Consider the following 26,218-nt stretch of genomic DNA (forward strand, 5'->3'; position numbering starts at 1 on the left):
AATAGCTGTTGTAATAGATATGGTATGAAGGTCAGCAATAAAAATACAAAGACAATGAAAATAGGCAGAATCATTGAAAATGTCAACTGTGTTGTGAATGGAGAACCTGTGGAACAAGTAAAATATTTCAGCTATTTAGGCACGATTTTTACTGAAGATGGTAAATTAAATATAGAAATAGACAACAGAATCAACAAAGCTGGTATGGTGGGAAGTCAGTTCAATAAATTCATATGGAATAAGAGAGAAATTAGTCGGAACACTAAATTAGCTGTATACAAGACAGTGTTCAAACCAGTTTTAACCTATTGATCTGAGAGCTTGGTCAGAAATAAAATACTTGACCAAAGACTAGAGACCACAGATATGAGAGTCCTGAGAAAGATTATAGGCGTGAACAGATGGCATCAATGGCAATATCATATTAAAAACAAGGATATTAGGAAAGAACTTGACATTGTCAACATCCAGGAATGCGTTAGCAGAGCTAATCTCAGGTGGTATGGTCACTTAAACAGAATGGGTGAGGAAAGATTAGCAAAACAAGTGTTCTCTGCCAGGTTATCAGCAAAACGACCCAGAGAAAGACCAAGATATAGGTGGATTGATACGGTACAAAGTGCCTTAGACGATAGAAATATAAGATCTGATAATGTTGGAGTCTTGACAAGTAACAGACTGATTTGGAGGAAAATTGTAGATAGGAAATTAATAATGATGTAATTTTTTTTCATGTAGTACTGTCATATCCTGTACACCCCTTGAGGGTACATGGCATGAATTTGATGATGATGATGGAGAATTTCCTCTTTTTTTTTGTCACCGTGGTTATACTGTACTGTAATAATAATAAAATAAATAATAATAGTTAAAATAATTATTAAATAAAAATAATACATAATAAATAAAACTTTTTTTTTTCTTTCAAACTGCAGTTCGGATTACTGGAGGGTTCGGACTAAAGAGGTTTTGATTAGCGAGATACCACTGTATAACATTAGACACATAAAGCAAATAGTTGGCATTAACATCTTCAATTTTGATATCTTTAATACCACTTTCCTTCATAATGTGATCCATATAGATAATGAATAACAGAGGAGATAATGTACATCCTTCTCTCACACCAGATTTAACATTAAGCCGTCTTCCTGTACTTCTTTCAATTCTAACTGCTGACTCACAATTCAAATAAAGACTAAGTATTGCTTGATATAATGCCCCATTGACACCATATAATTGTAACGTATTGAATAGCTTCTCTCTTGGCACATTGTCATATGCCTTTTCCAGATCGACAAAACTTAAATACAGATTTAAGTTTTAAGACATTTCTGGTAGAATATCATAAATGTATGGAGTAATTACTTCAAAAAATTGTTAAATGAAACAATCAGTGACAACACAGGTGTAAAAAAAAAACTGACCAGTCATGTAATCAGAAATACATATCCATACTTGAAGTAGAAAAAGCCATCAAAAGCTTGAATGTGGAAAAGCGACTGGATGAAAAGTAGATGATATTTGACCAGAAATGCTCAAGTATGGAAGGTTAAAAGTCTAACAGTGGCTGCACTGCAGCATAGTTCAGAGGACCTGGACAGAGGGACAAATTCCAGATAATTGGAGTAAGAGCTGTCATAGTACCCATATATAAAAATGGAAATAAAACTGAATGTGAGAATTACAGAGGTATTTCTCTACTGGGTGTTCCTAATAAGATATATGCAAGTATACTTGAGAAACGGTTGAGAAGAATTGTGGAAGAGATGCTTGGTGAAGAACAAGCTGGATTCAGGCCAAATAGAGGCTGTGAGGATCAGATCTTCACTTGACGACAAATAGTCGAGAAAGCATGGGAATATAACAAAGATCTATATTTAAGTTTTGTAGATCTGGAAAAAGCATATGATAAGGTGCCAAGAGAGAAGATATTCAAAATGCTATGTCAATGGCGTATTATATTGTAATATTTTATTGTTCGTTGTATTTTCTATGTTCTGTCGTTTCCATTCGGTTTATATTCTTTTTCTTACAATTCACTCATTGTCCCTTTACATATACTACGTTCAGTGATTCAGTACTTCTTATACCTGAGAACCATGGATATTCATATTAATTTCTGATTGTGCCTCCATGTCCCAAGATTGGTACAAGAATTTATGAAAACTTCCGGCAGACTATGATTTAACCAAATTTCAAAATCTCAAAAAAAGTCTTAACAGTCGTGGCATCTCTCTCTGATATGATTCTAGTGATTACCGCTTACAGGCTCAGTTTATTTCAGATCAATGCATTGTGATGAAATAAGATCAGTCAACAATATTTTGTAAAAATTCAAAGGACTTATTTAATGAATGCTAAGTAAGAATTGTACAATACAAAAGGTACAGGGGAACTATCCTCTGTTAAATCTCAAATCATCAAATTCATGCAGATTATCTAAATGCCTCATAACAAACATCCTTCTGATTGTTCTGTTAATTGTTAAAACTTTTCTAAGCTAATATCTCGCACGTCTAATCCTCTGGTATCACAACAATAACAAGATATTAATAGCAAATACCCTGATTCATTAAAATACATGTCAATCCTTTCCAGTCAATCAGTTATTTTATGTTATTTAATTTATCACATGAATTTTAGTACCTTAGTTTAAACTGCATCTATATTATCAGAACATATACATTAATTTATCAATTATATCAAAACAGACTTAATTAATTACAAGTTACAGATCACTCTTAAAACCCATGTAATTCTTCAGGAATTAGCTATACTCCGCTCTACACATTAACTATTAATTTCTATGAAAAAGAGCGCATTAGTTATTCTCTGGCTATCCTATCCTATAAATCTCAACAGTCAGTTATTATATCTTTCTTACAGCACAGGTAACTTATAACAAATGATATCACACTCACGTGAAATGTTCTTCTATTGATGCATCGGCTATTTCTATCAGTCATGGCGTCTGATATTCCTATTTTTCGCTCCGGGCTTTAGGATCCTTAACTTCGAAGTTCACGGAGTACCAGCGGCCTCGTCGGGGTCAGCAAGCGGGGTGCAAGGGACAACTTTCCAGTGTGGAAACTCGGGCAAGATTACGATCGTCGGCTTTTCACAGACTCTGTAGGAGCGGAATAGCAGCTGGACATTTCGTTCTCCCTCCTTGTTTGCCTCGGGACATCCATGCTCTTTAGACTCGAATGGCTTTATGGCAGATCGACCTCCGCATTCCTTCCATCAGATTATCTTTGCATCTGGGCAGCAACTCCTCCTAGTTCACTCACTAGGTGACTATCTCTCTCAGTGTTGATTCCTATCACTGCCCAATTCCTCACTTATATGTCCCTCATATTCCATGCCTTGGGTTCAGTTTTGGATCCCCCTTACAATATCACGTGATAGCTGGTTTCTCGAACTTTCGCCACTATCTCCTTTCATGTTACTAATCCGAAAGTGGATTCTGGAACTTTCGCTGCTATCCTCTTTTATGTTCTTAATCCCATTTGGTCAGCCTGTGGAACTCCTGTTTGATTTCACTTGTTCCTTTCTGCTCTGACCTTGAAGGCCACCTGTGACTGACTATGCAGACAGGAATCAAACAGCTTCCCGACTGCTCCGTGTTGCAATTGGCATTTTCAATTTTACATGCTTTGTTTTTAAAGGAGTAAACTAATTCCTGTTGGGTTGTACATATTCTATAAAGAACACTAAGAGATAATACAATAAACATATTTACACGTTCTCTAGGTTTGACCTTCAGTAAAAGGTCGATGCGTTAGGCGAACGAAAATTTCTGTTGCATTGAACTTTTACAATATCAAACAATACTTAGTCATTGAGTTACCATTAAATCAGCAGTTACAATTGAAGGAAGTACAAGAAAGTGATTTAATGTTAAATCTGGTGTCAGAAAAAGATGTACATTATCTATATGGATCACATTATGAAGGATAGTGGTATTAAACCTGATATCAGAATTGGAGATGTAAATGCCAGCTATTTGCTTTATGTGGATAATGTTATACTTGGTTCAGCAGCAGTGTTCAGTTTATTGCCTGAACTTAAACACAGTTCCCTTTTGCTTTGGTTAAAAAAAAAAAAAAAAAAAAAAAAAAGTCATGTTCTCATTCATAATGAAAATGCTGGGATTTTTTTTTTTTTTATTTGTACTCATCCAAGCAGACATTCAGGTACAAATAACTTAATTTTACATACAGGCACATGTACAAACATGTTAAAAAAATAAAATAATCTCAATCATAAAATGAATGCAACAGAACACACAGAAAGAGTGAAAACCTGTGGAAATAGGCTTGCAACATTGACATTCTCAGGTAGAAATGCAAGTATTTATTTAATTTTTTTTTTTTCTTGTTTAGAAGATATGTTGTCAAATTTAATGCATTTCTGAAATAAATACAAGGATAGTAAAAATGAATCATTGGAAAATAATTTATGCAATATTAATAATAATTAATCATGATGTTCTTTTTGGTTCCTGCATTGAAAGAAAGTACAGTACACAATTTATTAGTATACCACTGATATAAAACTTGTGTTGAAAGAATTAATGTATTTTTACAGGAAAAGTTTGTTGTCCAAAAAAATCCACTTGTCACAAGCAAGTTATCAGAGACAAGTGGCAAGTGAATATTCAGTTTTCGTTCTAAATGCATTCAAAATGTATTATTTTCTTCTCATAATTTACACTTTTTTCCTTTTAATACATATCATTCACTGTCAAGTTATTTGATTATGGGTGGCTGCTAATGAATTTATTGAAGTTTTATTTTTAGAGAGTTGAAGATAAAACTTCTGTCTTTGAAATCCTTAATCCGAACACTAATAAAGAATCACAATAACACTTGCAATTTTAGTTGCAGATTTACTCTAAAAGTCATAACGTAAGCTAGTCATCTTCGCTTTTGTAAAGATGACTAGTTTGTTATGACTTTTAAATGTGAAAGACTATGAAAAAATGTACAATAATTAAAAAACTCAACCTCAATCAAAAACTATTGTATATTTTTCTCTCCAATAGTTGTCCTGTCATCATTCTCATAACATAATTGTTAACTTTTAAACATTCGCTTTCTATAACAGACTTCATAAATATGCACTATAGAGTTTCAAAAATCCTTCTCTTTTTCTCTCAGCAGTATTATTGTGTTATTTTCGCTCCATGCATGCTTCACTACATGTCATCACACTTCTGGTTTTCATTTCAGTCACAAAGTGAGAAAAATAAGCTGCCATTACATGTCATAGTTATACTGCTTTACTTGAAAAACAGTAAATTGCATACACTTGATGTGTCGCAAAAAAAAGTAAGCTTTCATATGTGTACGTTTAAATTAGTTTTATCATTTCCAATAAATAAATTTTATAATCAGATTAATACATTCATTTAATTCAGTATTAACCTTACATGTATATACAGTATGCACGACATGTAATAGACAATCTATTATTAAAAAAAAATAGTTTTTCTCGCATCAATAATTCATTAACAAAGTAATACTGCAATTATAAACACAAATTAAATTTGTTGCAATCTAATTAAATACATCTATATATCATATTCTTCCAAGACCTTTATCCCTTAAGTAGGTGCACAGTTGTAATATAGACTTGTCATAAGCTTCTTTTTGCAGCTCACAACATGAATATGTTCAGTGTGATTAAATAGTTGAGCATTTTATATAATGAAAAGGTTTTTTAATGCTATTATTTTAAAAAAATGATTATGTTGCAATGACAAGACAAAGACCGAACCATGTGACTAGTGCATCATACATTTGGCTTCACAGCAAGTGTTACCTAATTTCTTGTTTTCGTAAATTTTATTATTTGTGGTTCCTATTATTGTTTATGAATAATTTATATAAATTCACCCTTCATTATGAACAAAAAAAAAAGAGGGGGGGAACACATACTTGTATGTTTTCAATTCACATTAAAGGAAAGCATGTTTCTGTATACTTGTAATGTATAGTGAGAAATAAAGGATGTCTTGCTTTGTTTTGTAATAATGAGATTATTTAAAAAAAAAAAAAAATCACCTATAACTATTTTTATACAGTAGACCAATACTTTGGATGAGTAAAATTTTTTTTGTGTGTCTAGGAGATTTACCATATTTTTCTGTGTATAGGACGATACTTTATTCTAAACTGTTTAGACCAAAAAATCGGGGGATTGTCTTATAAACGGGGGGGGGGGGGTACTGGTTGAGAGACCCGCGGTTGCCATGGCGAAACTGCCGGTACCTTGTCTCTGCGAACAGGCTTCCACCAATCACTAGCCTTTGTTAACTCTCTCGATTGACATCATGAATGGCAGATTTTGAATAAACCAATCAGAACTCTGAAAGCATTCATATGTCTGAAACTCGTTGGTGAGGTAAGTTAATGCATTAACAATGTTTTGAGCACTAGCTCATAAAAATGTACAAAAATAAAAAAAGATTGTCATATTCTTCAAAATTCAAGTTAAAAGTCATCAATTACCCAAAAGAACATTGAAAGAAAGCTTCAGAGAGACAGGACCTCCTCTCACTGAGTGTATGATTAGACAGTGGAGAAAACAGGAAGAACGACTCAAGATGCCAGATAAGAAGAGGGCCTAAAGAGGAAAACCAGCAAAATGGCCAATCTTGGAGCAGAGGCTTAAGACTTGGATGCCCGAGCTGACATTCATCCACAAAAAGCTAAAATCTATGCTGGGTTTCAAAGCTCTCGAAGACTGCATTATGATTTTGTTAGGGAGTAATATGGCTGGATATAAACTGAAACCATTTGTGATATGGCACAGTGAGAATCCACAAGCCTTCAAAAACATTAGGAAGCATACTCTTCCAGTTCATTATCGGAACAATAAGAGAATCGTGGATGACTCAAAAATTGTTTGCAGATGCCTTAACTGTTATGCGAGAGTGAAATGGAAAGCTATTGTGTGAAACAAAATATAGAATTTAAAATTTTATTAATTCTAGATAATGCTCCAGGTCATCCGTCTTACATCGGTGATCTTCACCCCAAGTTCAAGGTCTTGTTTCTCCCTCCAAACACTGCTTCATTGATCCAACAGATGGATCAGGGAGTTCTTGCAGTGTTTAAGGCTTATTATCTATGGAGGACTTTTTCAGAAGCCATTTCTGCCACTGAAGGAAACGACCAGACTCTCCTGCAATTCTGGACTGCATTCAATATTTATCATGCTATTAAAAATATTGCTGTGGCTTGGAACGAAGTGACCTCTCAATATATGTGTGGCATATGGAGAAAGACGTTACAAAGGTTTGTGTACGATTTTGGAAGTTACGAAAAAAAATTAAGACCTTTGTAAATTGAGTGAAGAAATAGTGTGACTAGCTAACAATCATAATCTCAAAGTGAACGATGACTACATAATTCAACTCGTTGGAAGTGGCCCTGAAGAGTTCACCGACGAAGAATTGGTCGAACTGGAAGAACGTGTTGCAAAAGAGGAAGAATGAGAAAAGGAGGAGGGAAAAGAGAAACAAGGAGAAGTAGTTAAACAATTTGCAGTGAAGGGTCTTGCAGAAATGTTCTCTGCAGTTAGCAATGTTCTCAAAATGGCTGAAGTCATGGACCTCAATGTTGAACGCTACTTATTAGTAGAAATGAAAGTACATGATGCGTTTGCTTGCTATCAACAAATTTATGATGAAAAGAAGAGGAATAAGCAAAGCACAAAGCACATTGGACATTTTCATCAAAAAACCAAAAGTTACACCAGAAGAGCTGCAGATTGGTCCTTCTCATAGGGAAGGTAATAAAGATATGACTGGAGGAAGATTTGGGTGATTATTTTCCTGTTTTATAATGGCAGTAATGTACTGTACAGTACAGTTTTATAAAAATTAAAATGGCAATATACTTATTATGGTTAAGTCCCTAACTCATGTAACTCTGTTGATTTAATGTATCGACTTATGTCCGACCAACTTACGTCCTGCTGGACGGAACGGAACCCTGAAGTAAGTTGAGGGATGATTGTATATATCTAGCCATCTCTGCATACATTCTCCTTTAATTTGCTTAATTTATAACCTTATCTAAGATTGTCCTTGCTCTTCATTTCTTATTCTGTTGTGAATATGATTTCATTAAGGGCTTGTCTTTTTATCCTTTGACAGATTTTATCTGCTCCTTATCTCAGTTCTTTATATTTTCCTTCTGGTAGTGGTACAGATACTAGGAGCACTATCTGTCTGTCCGGGGCTAAACATTAAAGGTTTAGAACACTGGTGATGAAAAACTGATGCTCTCCCCACTACAAGGTGAAGTATGCTGAACTTCACCACTGAAATCTGGTTAGCCTGAAGCAACCATATGTTCTTCCTACACCTTCATGGTACTAGGCTCATTAGTAGTCCTGGATATATTTCCCAGCCAGATGCATTAGATTATCAGGCTGGAGTGAAATTAGATGAGTTGATGGGTGTTGCCCATATTCCTCATAGGAAAACTAAACCTCTGCAGTTCTAGGTGGTAGAGTTCTGGTTTACTCTTGCCCATTTCTTCTAGCATGCAATATGAAAAATATGATCAGAATTATCAGATATCATGGAGAGACTCACTGTTTTTTCTTCTCAAGGATAATAGCTTTAAAATAGTTAATCCACAGACCAGGTACTATATTATTCCCATTTGTTGTAATCTGCATAACAGGTTTCCATGTGATATCCTGTTAAAAAAAATTTGCAAAATTTAGCAGTATTGTGCCCTTCCCTTTTTATCCAATTCAGCTGTCACTATTATAAAAAGTTAGTAAATTATTTGGGCATGAGTGACCATGATAAACCTGAAAATGACCATTTAACTACTAAAAACTATGTTTATGTAAGGTGATGCAGTTTCTATGAACGTGTGTGTAAGTAATAAAAAATGGGGGAGATGGGAAAATATTCACATGCACTCCAGATGCATAACTTCACTTTTGTTACTATGTGTTTTTTTTCTTCCTCAGAAAGTATATTTATACTTCATAAATAAAATAAAAAAGTTATTTTCATTCTTACTTTTATCCAAGAATAACCAGACAAAATTTTACACATATCTTTGTCTAGACTAATCATATATAGAGAACAGTTGACTTAGTTTACTTCGTATTTCATAATGTTTAGCATTATGAGTTTTTATATATCTGATTCACAACAAAAGGCCACATGACCATAGCACATTAGTGCCGTGTGGGAAAGAGATAGAAAGAGGAATCTGTTCATATTTTGTTTGAACAGGTGAAAGGTGTATGTAATCTTTGGGGAAGGCAGAGTTGGGGGAGACTATTCCAAATAACAGAATTAGATGGAATGAAAGATAAAGCAGTGAAGTTGGTTCAGTGAGTTTCAAGATGGACTATAAAAGGATGTGGTTAGCAGTGGCTCTTGTTCTAATAAATGATTTGATGGCAAGTGGACGAATAATAGTGGCCAACTCAGCACAGCACTGTCCATGAAAGTATCTGTAGAAGAGACATAAGGCAGAAACTGAATGTCTGTAAGACATTCAGTTTCTGAATGTCTTATGAATGTAAGAGAGGTACTGAAGTGGATATATGAGAGACTGATCATTAATTAGCCAGATTGCCCTCTTCTGGATAGAACAGAGCAATCTTGGAGAGGATTTTGGTTCACCACCCTAAACATGGAAGCAATATTCCATGGCTGGGCAGATTTTTGGATTTGTATAGAGTCAGCAGCTGTGAAGGTGTGAAGTATTCCTTTCTTTTAGTGTTACCACGGTGATCAGCATTCATTTTTGAAATTATGGATTCTACAACGGCGTTAAAATAATTCTTTTTATTATCCCGACGTTTTGATCTTCATATCAAGATCATCTGGAGCATACATAAATATACAAGACTAGCTGCATTACATTTCAAACCAAAAAAATTACATCAGGCTAGATTTAATTTATGATTACATAAATAAACATTCTTGCTTACAGATAGTTTTCCTTCCAGTAACAGTGATGTCCTATTTTTATTATTACAGAAGTTGGAAGTTTATTTTGCACTAGGTTAGACTATAATAAATTTAGTTTAATCCTTTATCCAAGTTTACACTTGGATAAGCAAACAAAGTTTGCACCTGAAAATATCTTCAGGACCGAGGTAAGGTAGTGCAACTCCGAGCAAAGGTGGACCAAGCTCTCATCACTCCTAGTCTCAGTATCTCTCATAATGCAAAGTATATCTCCTTGAGGACATGTATACTGCTATGCATTAAGGGAAGAGCCACTACCCAGACCGGTTTCGACCTTTAGTGAGGTCTCGTCAGTTGGAGGCAGACCCAAACGTGGAGATACTAAGGCAGAAGCAATTATTCCTTCCAAACCCATTTGGATGAAGAAGGGAAAGATTTTCCTCACTGGATGGTTATCTGTTGGTCTCTGGTGTTCTCTGCTTCTTATTTTCAGTTGATATGCAAATAATTTCTATACTTGGGTTTTTTGAAGGGGCCCCCTGATAAACATGAGCATAAAAATAACTCATTCTCAAAAGTAAGAAGATTCAGCACCACATATTAAGGAATGAAATGTGGATTTCTATCGTCTTGCCAGCATTTACTGCACCAGTAAGTTGGATAACAAGCAACCCCAGAGATCCTATCAGCACTACAACAAATTTGACCACTGTACCTAGACAATGGGGAAGAGACTTCAACATCATTGACTCGTGCAGGCAAGCTCACTAGCTAATTAATCCTGGCTGGGTCATCCAGAACCACCCATCTTGTCAAAGCAGGGCAAAAGTAGTGCAAAACTACCAGATTCCCTTTCTGAATTTCTATAGATTGCACCAACAGCAAACATGGTAACAAGTATAGAAAAAAAATTAATAATGGAAAAAGTTAGCATCATCACGAGGATCTGTCTCTTCCACCACAAACATGTGCTTCACATAGAGGCGAATTAAGCATGAGTTAGAGTAATTGATGTATCTGTCTGGCCCCATAATAAAGACTAATGATGGCAATAAATAAAAACCCTTAAAACAGAAACTGCTATCTTTGAGGCTGTAACTCAACAAGATACTGATGCAATGCATGTCTTTGCATTGCATCAGTATCTTGTTTGAATCAGAGTTTGAAACATTTGTGTTTGTGTGTGTGTGGGGGGGGGATACCAATCATGCCCACAATGCAAAACTGAATTTTGAGGACTAAGATCAGAGTGGAGCCTCCTCCTTGTTCCCAGTGAAGAGTAAATTTACTCTGAGTTAAATGACACCAAAGAGTGACATCTATAAGATTCTCATACCATAAGGATGGTCAACTGGTTCTGACCAGGAATATCATCCTTATGTTCAACAGCCTAAAACCCACATCTGTTAAAAAAAATTGGTGGGCTCTATATTCCCAAGCCCTTTGCACTTTCAGTGTCAGTAGCAGTGGCATGCAGTTTGAGAATTATGTTTTCAGATTGCCTTTCACAGCTCTGCCATATTTGTCACTAAAGAGCACAAGAACAAAGACATGCAAAACACTGCAATGCCTTGTTTATAAGGAAGAATATCCAGACTACTCTTGAGCATAGTAAATGAAAAGAATCAAAAACTCAAGACTGAGCGAAACATTTCGTATCAGGAGGAGAAGAGGGAGTATATCACGGCATTTGCAGTAACACCTGGTAATAAACTCTGCTTCTGAGAAGGCAACTGTAAAAGAAAGTGTCAAAGAGAACCTTAACGTGTATGTCCCACTTTTTCACAATTATATAACCCCTGAATAGTACAGTTTGTATGCAGTCTTGATAGTGAATCAGATTAAAAATTAATATGGCCTTGCCTATGAAAATTCACCAGAAATGATTCCACTACTTAAATCAGTTAATTCAAAAAAAAAAAAAAAAATTATCACAAATGTCCTCAGAGAATCAGTACCATGCCCCCAGATCCATTAATAGATAGCGTGGATACTACTGTCCACCCACAAGAAAACAAAACCATTAAAATACCTGGTGTTCTGGGTGGAGTTAGTTGGTATTTTGAATATATTTTTCTCGAGTAGGAAGAGAGACACTGACTTTCTACAGTTCCCATAAAGAAAACTAGAAGGTTTAGGAATCATAACTTCACAACATCAGAATCCAAATGAATCCACCAAAAATAGTAAATCCATTTCTACAATGCAGTTATTGTAGATTTGTCCAAACATCAGCAATATCAATATGTAAGCCAATGTGCTTTTGCTTGCAGGATCCATATTTAAAGTCAGATGACAGTCCCACATTACAAAATGTTAGCATCACATGTAAGCAGTAGTGAGCTATAAGGGGCACGCGTGAGCCCTTCGTTAAATTTTTCTCAAATTTGCGAACCTTTTATTCTTGTTTACTTTTTTATTTAAAAAAAAAAAAATTTTTTTTTTTTTTTTTTTTTTGAAACATATTAAGCGACAAACTTATACGGTAGCCTAACACAAATTAGTCTATTCTGTAGTGTATAGATTATTTGGAATTATTGTTTCAATTCCTCTATAACGAATGTGCCCAAGTTTGAAAATAAAATAAGCACATGCGCTATCTTTACCCTTCTTTCTTCTGGTAGCCAATCAAATGTTTTATAAAAGATTTCATTCTTAATATATTTTGATTTTTTAGTCTTTATTTGAGTTGTAAGTCAGCAGTTAGAATTGAAGGAAGTACAGGAAGATGGTTTAATGTTGAATCTGGTGTGAGACAAGGATGTACATTATCCCCTCTGCTATTCATTATCTATATGGATCACATTATGAAGGAAAGTGGTATTAAACATGATATCAGAATTGGGGATGTTAATGTCAGCTCTTTTGCTTTATGCGGACGATGTTATACTTCTAAATAAATCCGCTACAAGTTTGCAAGATTCCCTGACTAAATTGAATAACTGTTGTAATAGATATGGTATGAAGGTCAGCATTAAAAAGACAAAGACAATGAAAATAGGTAGAATTGTTGAAAATGTCAACTGTGTTGTGAATGGAGAACCTGTGGAACAAGTAAAACATTTCAGCTACTTAGGCACGATTTTTAGTGAAGATGGTAAATTAAATATGAAAATAGACAGCAGAATCAACAAAGCTGGTATGGTAGGAAGTCAATTGAATAAATTCATATGGAATAAGAGAGAAATTAGTCAGAACCCTAAATTAGCTGTATACAAGACAGTGTTCAAACCAATTTTAATTTGTGGATCTGAGAGATGGGTCAGAAGTAAAACACCTGACCAAAGACTAGAGACCGCAGATATGAGAGTCCTGAGAAAGATTAGAGGCGTAAACAGATGGCCTCAATTGCAATATCATATTAAAAGCGAGGATATTAGGAAAGAACTTGACATTGTCTGCATCCAGGAATGCATTAGCAAGCTAATCTCAGGTGGTATGGTCACTTAAACAGAATGAGCGAGGAAAGATTAGCAAAACGAGTGTTCTCTGCTAGGTTGGCAAGAAAACGACCCAGAGGATGACCAAGATATAGGTGGATTGATACGGTACAAAGTGGCTTAGATGATAGAAATATAAGATCTGATAATGTTGGAGTCTTGACAAGTAACAGACTCATTTGGAGGAAAATTGTAGATAGGAAGTTAGTAATGATGTAAATTTTTCATGTAGTACTATCATATCCTGTACATCCCCTGAGAGTACATGTCAGGAATTTGATGATTATATTTTGATAGTCAAAAAATCTTCCTCTTAAACTCGAAGCAATACCTTCTTCCATATGCTACCCCAAAATCACTGCCATTGACTTAATAACCTACTTACTCAACTTCTTCCCCTGTTAAAGTGGGAAATCAGTGATAACTTTTCAATAATTTCCCCATGATATCCACTTTTCTGTATGGGCTGCTACGTGCTACATTGATGGAAAATCGCAAGGTGACTGCTCACTTTCTCTTCCTCATCAAAATTTTTATTGCCAATGTTTTGGCATCAAAACATTTGCAATAACTTTTATTCCTCCCAAGTTTCTTTCCCAGAAAAAAGCAAAACAGAATAACATCAAATTCTCTTCAAAACAGCCACAAAGATTAATAGGCCATTCACAAAACAAGAATGGGTCGTAGAAAAAGCTGGTTTGATGAACTGCTGTGGCACAATAAGTATTATGATATGTTTAAACATCTTTCACCATCCTCCATGGATCAACTGCTCCAGTTGCTTTCACAGAAAATTTCCAGAAACCCAGTAAGAAACAGTTCAATGATTGCCTTCCCAAAGACAGGTAAGGATCCAAAAATTCCAGCTTACTGTTGTCCAGCTGCTCTAATCATTTGCTTGTGCATGATGCTGAAAAAATAGTTAACTCTTGTCTTTTATGGACATTTCTGGAGAGAAATGTCCTTTTTTTGACATGTTTTCTGCCTTCTATAAACACTCAATAACTGATCGCCTAATCTGACTGGAGGTATCCATTAGTGACGGCTTGCTAAACTCAAGCACTTAGTGTTAGTTTTCTTTGTCATGGGAAAAGTTTGACTCAGCTGAAGATTTGGAATGCTAAACAACTTGCACGACTTCGGTCTCTTTTTATCACGAACATTTTATCCAACCAAAAATTTTTAGGTTGGAGTGGAAATCACTCTCTTGATCCTACACCCAAGAAGAGGGAGTCCTGCAAGGTTTGGGTTTAAGTGTCATGCTTTTTTGCAATCACATTTAACTCAATAACTGAACTTTATCCACCTGTCAGTAATCCTCCATGTAGATGACTTTACCATCTGTTTTTCTGCAATATGAAACAGTTGCCAGTATGCCATTGATCATCTTTTAGAATAATCTTGCAAAGGTTTAGGTTTTCATCACAGTAGACTGCTTGTATACATTTTTGTTGCAAATGTGGTCTTCACCCTTACCAGAACTAAGACTAGGACACACTCCCATCGCAGTTGCAACAGAAGCCAAGTTCTTGGACATCTGTTTGACAAAAAAAAAAGGGGGGGTGGGCTTTCTACTTCATATTTATAAGTTGAATACATGCCTTATTAGTAATGAATATGCTTTACACCCTAGCCTCTTGGAATGCATATAAATGTTATTTGCTCCCTTTGCTCCACTTGTCAGATAAAAATGTCTCATGTATATGCCTGTCAGAGACTGCACGCTACAATGGTTGAAGCCCATCCACCATCAAGCAATCAGCATTGCAACTGCAACATTCAAAGTCTTCAGATTCCTAGCTCTGTACATCAAAACAAACTACCTTTATACACCCTCTGTCCAAAAAGAAACAGAACTTTTCATGAAAAGTTCTGTTGATGAAAGGAAAGCAGTACGACACCATCGAAAATGTTTAAGCGGCAGTAACTACGACCTTCAATAGTATCCCAAAAACCGATATATAAAAAAAAACTCATTTAATGAATTAATTGACCATGTGCCAAACGCTGTATCGAAGCTGAGGGAGAGTATATTGATTGAAATAAATGATTTAAATAATTATAATTGGCCTGTGTTTTATTTTATATCAATAGTTCGGTTTCTTTTTGGACAGAGGGTGTAGTTCATTTGCTATATATATATATATATATATATATATGACTAAAATAAATAAAATCACTTCCACATCATCCTATGTGACCAATTGTTTTTTGTCCATGTTGGGTGAATTTGTATAATACTCATCAAACTGACATATGGCAGTTTGATGCATGCACCTTTCCTGTGTTCAGGTTACCCAAACATTCTACCCTTTGCACTATAACAGCAGCACTTTCAAGCTTGCAGAACAGAATACTCTGATTTAATGTCTTCCTATATAACTTAAAAAGATCAGTAGCTGTCTTCTCACTCATAATATACAATATTTGGTTATAATGAGTGCCAGGGGACTAACAAAATTTTCTCGTTATAACCATTACTCACTATATCAGTGATGAGTTCAATCTATATCTTTTTTTTTTTAATTCTCAATAACTGATAAATATAGATTAAAAAAAACAAAAGCTAAAAACATACTCAGATATTATTTGTATGATTATGCTTGTATGAACTACAAAACACAATTTATTTGTCCATAATTTTTAAACCATACAATTAATATTAAACCATTTCTTTATAATTAAAAACAATAATTAGTAATAAAAATGATTTAAATTAGTGAAATAAAGAGCCAGAAGCCTTTTGGCTCTTTATTTCATTAATTTATTTGTACACTTCTTTAACAACTCGTACTGTAAAATATTAAAGCTATTATCACTACAATCTTGGTATTTATTGGTCTACCTACTCGCTGATGAGACCTCAATAAAAGTTGAAACCGGTCTGGGTAGTGACCTATCTCCTTTAATGTAAAACAACATACATCTCCTAGGGGATGAGTATTACATTAGGGTTAATACTAAGAATAGTGATCCTAGCTTTATCCACCTTTACTACGAGTTGCTCGGTATTGTACTACCCAGGTATTTGCTTACGCTTGGACTCGCTGAACTTTTATAGCTTGCTATATTTGGCATGAAACTCTTTGATTTCTATCTTAGAGTTTCTTATTCGGCTTTGAAATAATGTGGGATTAAATATCCCCTTAATTTAAATGATTTAAATTAGTCTTTTAAAAAATGACGTAACAATGCTATAAAAAAACATAATACTTATTGATAAACTGACCATAGATATTTAATTCGTATGTATATTCGTACAATATTTCCTACCGGTTTCGCTAGTAACTGACTAGCTTTCCCAAGGCTTGCACAGTACAAAAAAAAAATGGTAAATGCAAAAAAAAAAAAGGTTTAAGAATACAAAAAACGTTAGTACCCCTTAGGTAGCTAAGGTAACACTTTCGCGTGACATGTCTGTATTAATCATGACTGTCTACTAAGTATCATGAACACTCGTTACATGCAATATAATGATTATTCGCATACTGTAGTTCTTTTGGACTGAGAGAATTAATTAGATTTTGCCAAGTATCATTCAGTATGGCCCCTTGATTTCTGTTTAGGTTTCTGCCTATACGTAGCACTGTTGCTGCTTCTTTGAATAATCAATGTCTGTAATCATTATCTACGTAGGGCATAGAGCTGTTATCCCAGTTCAAAGTTGAAAAGTGATGTGCTAAACTGGAGGTGATCGTTCTGTTGTGATTTACATCGCCAACATGTTGTTTCTGTCTTATTTCCAGGCTTCTCGAAGTTTGTCCAATGTAGGAAAGACCGCACTTGCATGGAATATTACACACACCTGGATATTTATAAAATGGAACACTGTCCTTAGGAGATCTTAGAACCTGACTAGTAGTTGGTTTAAATACAACCCTGGTGTTATGAGCTTTTAACAATCTTGTAATTTTGGTGGAAATTGAGCCCATGAAGGGGATGACTGCTGTTGAAATTTGCTGGGAGACTGTTCTTTCTTGTTGGTTATCTTTGTATAGAAATTTGTTGATGATGTTTTGAGGATAACCATTTTGCGATTGTGTTATAGCAATTTGGGACAGTTCTGTCTGAACTTCTTCGTCGGAGATAAAGTTTCTGACTAGATTTCTCAACATGTGGATGATGTTCTGTTTATGTGACCTGTGATTGTTTGAAGAGGAATGTAGATATCGTCCAGTGTCCGTAGGGTTTTTGTAAATAGACAGTTTGAAATTGTTACTCTGTCTTTTAACTAGTATGTCCAAGAAGTGTAGTTCATTGTTTTCTACTTCTAGAGTAAATTTGATTTTATTGTGGAGTGAGTTGATTTTATTGACAAATATATATAGGTTTTCCATGTTGTCCTGCCATATGATGAAGATATCATCCACATATCTCCACCATGTTGAAGGTTTAGGAGTACTGTTGGTGAAGATTTCGTTTTCACAACAGAACGATCACCTCCGGTTTAGCACATCACTTTTCAACTTTGAACCACACTACAGACTGGGATAACAGCTCTATGCCCTACGTAGATAATGATTACAGATATCGATTATTCAAAGAAGCAGCAGTAGTGCTGTGTTCAGGCAGCAACCTAAACAGAAATCAAGAGGCCATACTAAACGATACTTGGAAAAATTTAATTAATTCTCTCAGTCCGACAGAACTACAGTACACAAATAATCATATTACACGTTTGTATGTAACGCGTGTTCATGATACTTAGTAGAAAGTCACGATTCATACAGACATGTCACACGAAAGTGTTACCTTAGCTACCTAACAGATACTAACGTTTTTTTGTACTGTGTAACTGGTCAGTTACTAGCGAAACCGGTAGGCAATATCGTACGAACATACGTACGAATTAAATATCTATGATCAGTTTATGAATAAGTCATATTTTTTAACATTTTACGACCAGAAATATGTGTAAGTAATAATGCTATGTCAGTTTTACATTAGTCCAGCTAGCTTCCAGCACTTCTTTGTGCAGTGCACCATTGAAGGAATGCTTGAAATCGATGTTTCTAAGCTTGAACTTTCTAAAAAATTTTTTTTCCTTTTTCAGTTACATTGATTTCCAGTGTTTATGTTGATGTGTAAACATCTCTATTCTTCCGCAGTGTCAATTCTGTTGAAGAGGACAACGTTCTCACTCACAAATAATTTAGACTTTTCATTTTACACAAGTTATGGAATCTACAACCGTGTTATAAATAATTATTTTAATTTCCTGATGTTTCGACCTTCATATTAAGGTCATCATCTGGAGTATATACATATATATGTACAGAGATGAGCTAAATTTCATTTCGCACAGTATGCTGTAGGGACAATGATTTGATCAACGTTTATTCTACTGGCCTAACCTCTAGTGAAAATAAAATTACAATAAATAAATGAAATAAAATAAATTAACTACATCAAAACTATATTCTATTTAAGAGAACATCAGAGAAACATTCTTTTATATAGATAGTTTTGTTACAGTAAAAATGATGTCCTAATTTAACATGCCAATTGTTATATTAGATTTAGGATCATGGATAGGAATTGTGCTAGGGGTCATTAATACACTAAAAAACATGGCTTTGAAGATTGGCTCCAATGAACAAGCACTTAAAGATGAATTAAAAGTTATCAGCAGTACCTTCCTAAATAATGGTTACAACCAACTATCAATGAAATTCTGTACAATACCTCACTTAAAAAACAAAAATAAACAGGCTACAATAAAACCATAACCATTCCATACATTAAAGGGATATCAGACGAAATAAACAGAATACTACAAAAATACAACCTTAAAACCACCTTTAAACCTCTTGCAAAGTTAAAGAACTTACTCAATTCATCCAAGGATCCTCTGCTGGCCCACCCTGGAGTATACCATATATATAATATATATCCAGATGACCTTAATGTGAGGTCGAAACGTCGGGAAATTAAAATAATCGTTTCTAACATGATTGTAGAATCCATAATTTGTCTAAAATGAATGCTGATCACTGTGTAACACTAAAGGAAAGGAGACTTTTTTTTTGGTGATCCGAGAAACACTTTCTTTTAGTCAATATGTTTCAGAAGAAGCGTTAGTTTTTAAAGTGAGGAAGGCCAGAAGCTAGACACTTGAGAATTAGGTAGAGTGGGGGATGGTCCCCAAGGACAAGATTAGGTTATAAACTGGCCCATAAACCAATGCAGGTGGTTGTGAAAAGCTCTCACTCCTTTCATGTTTGTCTGTTCCAAGAAACTGCAGCTAGGTCTGCTCATTGCCCTGCCATCTGCCTGTGTTGTACGCTAACTTCAGGAAAACTAAGACCAAAACTATTATGGAGTAAAGACTAACAAACTCTACCAAAGCCTGTTAGTCTTTACAAACTTTTTACAAACTTTGTGATCCTTGCAGACCAAGTTTGGTCTGCAAGGACCATAAAGAATCATATGCATGATGGATCAAGTGCAACCAAAGACCTCATATGCTTGTAAGTTTTGTGTTTGCAGCCTATCCATCTTGCATATTCCCAGAACGATCTAAGCAATTAAGAATATTTGCATAGTTATCGAAATTGTTATTAAATTGTATGGGAATATGCATAAATTAAAATCATTGTGGCTTTTTGCTTATTATAGCTGTGATCTCGTTATTTCTGGGCTTTGTTATAACAAAGTTCAGCTGTATTTTCAGATACTGCTAGAATGCAACAACTTTACTACATTTACTTCCTAAAAAAAATAGTTACAACCAACTATCAATAAAATTCTGTACAATACCTCACTTGAAAAACAAAAATAAACAAGACTACAATATAACTGCGTATAAGGCTTGCACTAATCTACATAAAATGCTACTAAAGACTCATATCTATACAGATTTGTAAAGCCAAAAATATCCATTGCTTTCTCAGATTCAATATTTGTTCTCTCGTCTTCTGGATGTTTACCTCATATTCTGTTTGAATTAAGGGAAATGAGGCTGTACAAACTGCAACTAGATCTGCTCATTGTCCCCCACCACTACCACCATCTGCCTGTTTCATGCACTGACTTCAGGAAAACTAAGACAAAACTATTATCCTCATAAGCAAACATTATGGAATAGACTAACTACAAGCTCTACCAGACCAGGCTTGGTCTGCAAGGACCTTAAAGAATCATGCATGATGGATAAAGTGCCACCACAGATCTGATATGCTTGTAAGTTCTGTTTGCACCTTATCCATCTTGCATATGCTCATCATATGCACTCATTTTTGTCTGCGAGCGTAGTAACTATTTTTTAGGGCTTTAATAATCTGTTTGAGCCCTCTGCATGCTTTGATTCCTCTGCTCTTCATTTTTTTTTAAATTTCTACTGAGGATTAATATTTATATAGAACATATTTATAAACTATATATATATATTTTTTTTTTTATGTAGACTTCTTTTTAACTTTATGAAGTATTGGTTTTACCAATTGTTTTCTTGTACATAATAGTTAACTATTTATTACTTGTTACCTTCTTTACTCCTCTAACTTTTGTAATAGTGTAGTATCATCGTTGCAAAGTAAATCAAACCAATCCTGACTAATTCAGGAAAAAGGTTTAATTTTTTGATATATCAGTATACAGGAAACTTATTAAAATTCATGATTTGATCATATTCAAACTTTTAAATAAGCTTTTTTTTAATCTTCAAATTACAGATACACCTTGTTGGTAGGTAAGCCTCCCTTTGAAACTACCTGTCTAAAAGATACTTATTTAAGGATCAAGAGGAATGAGTACCAAATTCCTTCTCGAATAAGTCCTTCAGCAAGATTGCTTATTCAAAAGTTGCTACGCTCAGAACCAAGTCAGCGTCCAACAATGGACCAAATAATGCAAGACAACTTTCTTGTTAATAGTAAGTATAAAGTTTCCAAGTGAAAAGTTGCATTACAGGCAGTCTTTCTTCAGAATACAATCAGAATCACTTAATTGAGAATGTTCATTTGAATTATGCCTTCCAGGGATTTGAAGTATGAAGTGAATCTATTTATGTTTTTAATTGTACTATCAGTCATTTAATGGAATATAGTAAAAATCTTATATATTTGTTTAAATTAAAAAAAAAAAATTCTACCTTGAGGAAAATATGCCAGATTGTTTTGTGTGACCTTGAACAAATCTGGATTTGAAATGCTCCACCCCCTCTTCTTGTGAGGGCATCCCCTTCTGCTTATACCAAATTATTTTTTAGCGCCCTGAATTTAATCACTTTCTTTATATTTTCCACTTTAATGTATGATTTATATGCATATAGACAAGAAGCACTTCATTTAAAGAACATGAAAAATGAGTTATTGAACTAGTACATATAGCAGATATGATATACTAATATATTTCTTTGTTTACATAATGATTTATATAAATAATAATGTTGTGATTTCAAAAATCAAGTTGAAATTCTTAAGTAGCACTTGGCTTAAAAGTATTTAATCAGGCTTCTGTGCAACTTTTTACCATTAACTGTCTTATGTAGCCTTATGCCTAAGAAACAAAGTACAATTTTTCCTTATAAAGTTCACACAGTAATCACTATGAAGATATTTGTACATTCTATCTCATCTGCCCTGACTTAACCCTGCGTATGCCTTCTCCAAAAAAATGAAATCAAGTAAAATAAATAAACTACTTTGAGCCCAAGGAGCAACATCATTCTTTTTGCAATATAAGTTATTTAACATTAGTGATCAGCTGTATTTTATTCTAGAAAATAACTCTTCTTTAAAGAGTTTTAAACACTCATCCAACAAGGCCAGCAGTTACCAACCTGGTTGGCCGAGTGGTTAGCATATCCGCTCTACAGCCAAAAGGCTGCAGGTTCAAATCCTGCTGTGGGCATGTATGTTTGTGATTGTCTGTGAAAATACTAGTGGTGGTGGTGGCGGCCAGTAGATGGTGTTGATGTAGATCAGGGGTCTTCAACGCATGGACCGTGGGCCACCTGTGGCCTACGGATCTCTTTGCTGTGGCCCGCCAGCCATTTTGAAAAAAGAACAACTTAACATTAAAACGCGGTTAAATAAAAAAATTTCAATGAAGCTATACTGCGGTATTTAGAATTGCAGGATGCTGTCTAGATTCACAAGAAATGCTGTGCATTTGATATTTTACATGAAATCATACAAAAATAAATATTAAATAGGCTGGGGTGCTTAAGGATCAAAGCTGTATAATTGAGAGGAGACGTCCACATAGCCTTTAAAGGAATGCGGAGAACCCGACCAGGGCCTTTGACCTAATGTCCAATCCTCACCTTCTCGTGGTGCACCCTGTTGGGTATCTACCTGGATACTGAACAAATGAAGATGGGCTGGAAATTTGGGATTTAGCTGAACAAATTGTATTCTTATTGGCTTAAACCAATATAAAAAATGATGGTACAACATGACAATATTTCATGCCGGCTGGGGAATTGCCCGGTTAAACAAGCCCCCCCCCCCTGTTGTTTTCACCAGGGTGAACAGCGAAAAGTCGGCTACTGGAACAAATCTGAAAGCACACCTCAACTCAATATCACCACAGTTAAAGATCGGTACCATCAACATAAAAAGCCTGAATGACAAAGAAATGGACCTAGCTGAGGAATTAGATAAGTACCAGATCGACATAATAGGGTTGACTGAACAAAAAATACAAAAAGTGGTGAGATCTTTGTGAGCAATAAATACAAAATGTTATATTCAGGCAAGGAAAAGGAGTAGCCATAGTATTTAACACAAAATATGAGGATAATCATCTTGAATGGCAGGCAGTCTCAGTAGGATGTGGGCAAATATGAGAATGGGGAATTGGACAATGAGACTTATTTTGTGCCTATGGTCCCACAGAAGGTTCTACTAAGGTAGAAGTGGAAGAATTTTTTGATGCTTTAGAGAAAGCATCTGACACAATGCAAAAGGAAAAGTTGGTTCTTATTGGGGATCTAAATAGCAGAGTAGGAAATGATTGTCAGACATACAAAAATACTTTGGGAAAATTTGGAGAAAACTCGAAGCTAATTATAATGGCAAATATCTGTTGGATTTCTGCTCAGGACATGGACTGGTTATTACTAAAACCATGTTCCAACATAAAAATGTGCACAAATTCACATGGAGAGAAGAGGCAAGGAATAAGAAAAGTCTCATTGACTATGTTATTGTTTATAGTGATGTTTTCTCCCTGGTGCAGGACACAAGAGTGTACAGAGGATTTGAAATTGGAAATGATCACTATTTAGTCTTGAGCAAGATAAAATTGGATTTCTTATTGAAAAGAATAACATGTAAGAAAGCTTTAAAGCGAATAAAAGTTGAGCATCTCTCAGATGTGAACTGGAGACTAAAATACACAAAGATTATTGAAGAAAAAATGAAAGAGTTTGAGAACAGGAACCAAACCTTGGAGATTCAGTGGCAAGCCCTGAAGAAAACATTGATTGATTTAGCCAGAGAGGCATGTGGTGAGGTTGTGTGCAAGGATTGAAAAATCAGAACTCAATGGTGGACATAGGAGATTAAAGAGGTAGTGAAGGAAAAGAAGAAAGCATATCAAAAGTACCTAGCAAATAAGTCAGCTTGTGCTCTTAGAGAATACGGAGACAAATGTAAGAAAGCTAAACTCTGTGTAAAACTAGCTAAACAAAAGTCATCGGAGGACTTTGGCAAGAACATAGAAAATAAATATCAAGAAGGTGGTTAAGATATTCTGGCGGTTGTTGAAGAAGCTAAAAAAGGAGGAAAGAGTGCTGTAAAAGGAGATAGAGGTGATAAAGGTGAAAAACAGGAGAAAAAGATATCCTTGAAATATGGAGTAATTACTTCGAAAAATTGCTGAATGAAACAAGCAGTGTTAGAACAGTGGTAAAAAACACTCAACAGGCATACAGTCAGGAATGCATATCCATAATTCAAGTAGAAAAAGCCATCAAAGACTTGAAATATGGAAAGGCAGCAGGACTAGATGATATTCGACCAGATATTCTGAAGTATGGTGGTATAAAAGTCTTACAGTGGCTGCACTGCATAGTTCAGAACGCCTGAACAGAGGGACGAACTCTTGATGATTGGAGTAGAGCTCTGATAGTACCCATATATAAAAAGGGAAATAAAATTGAATGTGAGAATTACAGAGGTATTTCCCCACTCAGTGTTCCTGGCAAGATTTATGCCAGTATACTTGAAAAATGGTTGAGAAGAATTGTGGAAGAACAAGCCGGATTCAGGCCAAATGGAGGCTGTCAGGATCAGATCTTCACTTTGTGACAAATAGTTGAGAAAGCACGGGAATATAACAAAGATCTGTATTTAAGTTTTGTCGATCTGGAAAAGGCATATGACAAGGTGCCAAGAGAGAAGCTATTCAATATGCTACAGTTATATGGTGTTAATAGGGCATTATATCAAGCAATACTTAGTCTTTATTTGAGTTTCAAGTTCAGCAGTTAGAATTGAAAGAAGTACAGGAAGATGGTTTAATGTTAAATCTGGTGTGAGACAAGGATGTACATTATCCCCTCTGTTATTCATTATCTATATGGATCACATTATGAAAGAAAGTGGTATTAAACATGATATCAGAATTGGAGATGTTAATGTCAGCTCTTTGCTTTATGCAGACGATGTTATACTTGTAAATAAATCTGCTACAAGCCTGCAACATTCCCTGACTAAATTGAATAACTGTTGTAATAGATATGGCATGAAGGTCAGCAATACAAAGAATAAAAATAGGCAGAATCATTGAGAATGTCATCTGTTGTGAATGGAGAACTGGAACAAGTCAAACATTTCAGCTACTTGCTCACGATTTTTAGTGAAGATGGTAAATTAAATATGGAAATAGACAACAGAATCCACAAAGTTGGTATATTAAGAAGTCAATTAAATTAAATTAATATCGAATAACAGAAAAATTAGTCGGAACACTGAATTAGCTGTATACAAGACAGTGTTCAAACCAGTTTTAACTTATGGATGAGAGCTGGGTCAGAAGTAAAACACTTGACCAACGACTAGAGACTGCAGATATGAAAGTCCTGAGAAAGATTATAGGTGTGAATAGATGGCATCAATGGCAATATCATATTAAAAACGAGGATATTGGGAAAGAACTTGACATTAGCAGCATCCAGGAATGCGTTAGCAGAGCAATCACAGGTGGTATGGTCACTTAAACAGAATGGATGAGGAAAGATTAGCAAAACAAGTGTTCTCTGTCAGGTTGGCAAGAAGACCAAGATATAAGTGGATTGATACGGTACAAAGTGCCTTAGTCGATAGAAATATAAGATCTGATAATGTTGGAGTCCTGACAATTAATAGACTGATTTGGAGGAAAATTGTAGATAGGAAGTTAGTAATGATGTAGGTTTTTCATTTACTACTATCATATCCTGTACACCCCTTGAGGGTATATGTCAGGAATTTGATGATGATGTTTCTTCAGCCATCTACCAGCGGCAAGTAGTACTCAAGTACTAGTACTAACATTGCAGGTAGATGGCTGAAGCAGTAGTTCGTTCAAGTGCACTGTCTAGTGCCTTTCAGATACATCTCGAAGGTTCTCGATACTTCATTATTTTCATATAAATACAAGAGGATCGCATGCACAGTCAGTGAGTTAGTTGTGAACAGTGTCATATCCGTGTATAAGCGCACGCAAGTTCGTGTTAGTCATAGCCTGTTGTGGTTTTATATTGCCAGACTTTTTCCCATTAGTGTGAGACATATTCAGTGGATAATAACCATCACACGGTTATTTTGGATCATTTTTGGGATCACCTTCCATCACTATGTCGTCTACGAGTAAAAAAGCATAAATC

The 26,218-nt window shown here is 35.0% G+C and overlaps 1 protein-coding gene across 2 annotated transcripts in view; it reads left to right on the plus strand.

Moving 5' to 3' along the window:
• The window catches only part of polo (Serine/threonine-protein kinase polo), a 237,114-nt gene that overhangs the window by 84,210 nt on the left and 126,686 nt on the right, over positions 1 to 26,218 (plus strand). For both annotated transcript variants that reach the window (XM_090410779.1, XM_090410780.1), the window contains exon 6: positions 21,075 to 21,274. In XM_090410779.1, coding sequence (XP_090266905.1) covers positions 21,075 to 21,274 — 200 coding nt within the window. The remainder of the gene's footprint in view (positions 1 to 21,074; positions 21,275 to 26,218) is intronic.

The sequence above is a fragment of the Typopeltis vanoorti genome, chromosome 20 (assembly GCF_054136105.1).
Source record: "Typopeltis vanoorti isolate ZY-2024b chromosome 20, IOZ_Tvanoo_1.0, whole genome shotgun sequence".
Classification (NCBI taxonomy): domain Eukaryota; kingdom Metazoa; phylum Arthropoda; class Arachnida; order Uropygi; family Thelyphonidae; genus Typopeltis; species Typopeltis vanoorti.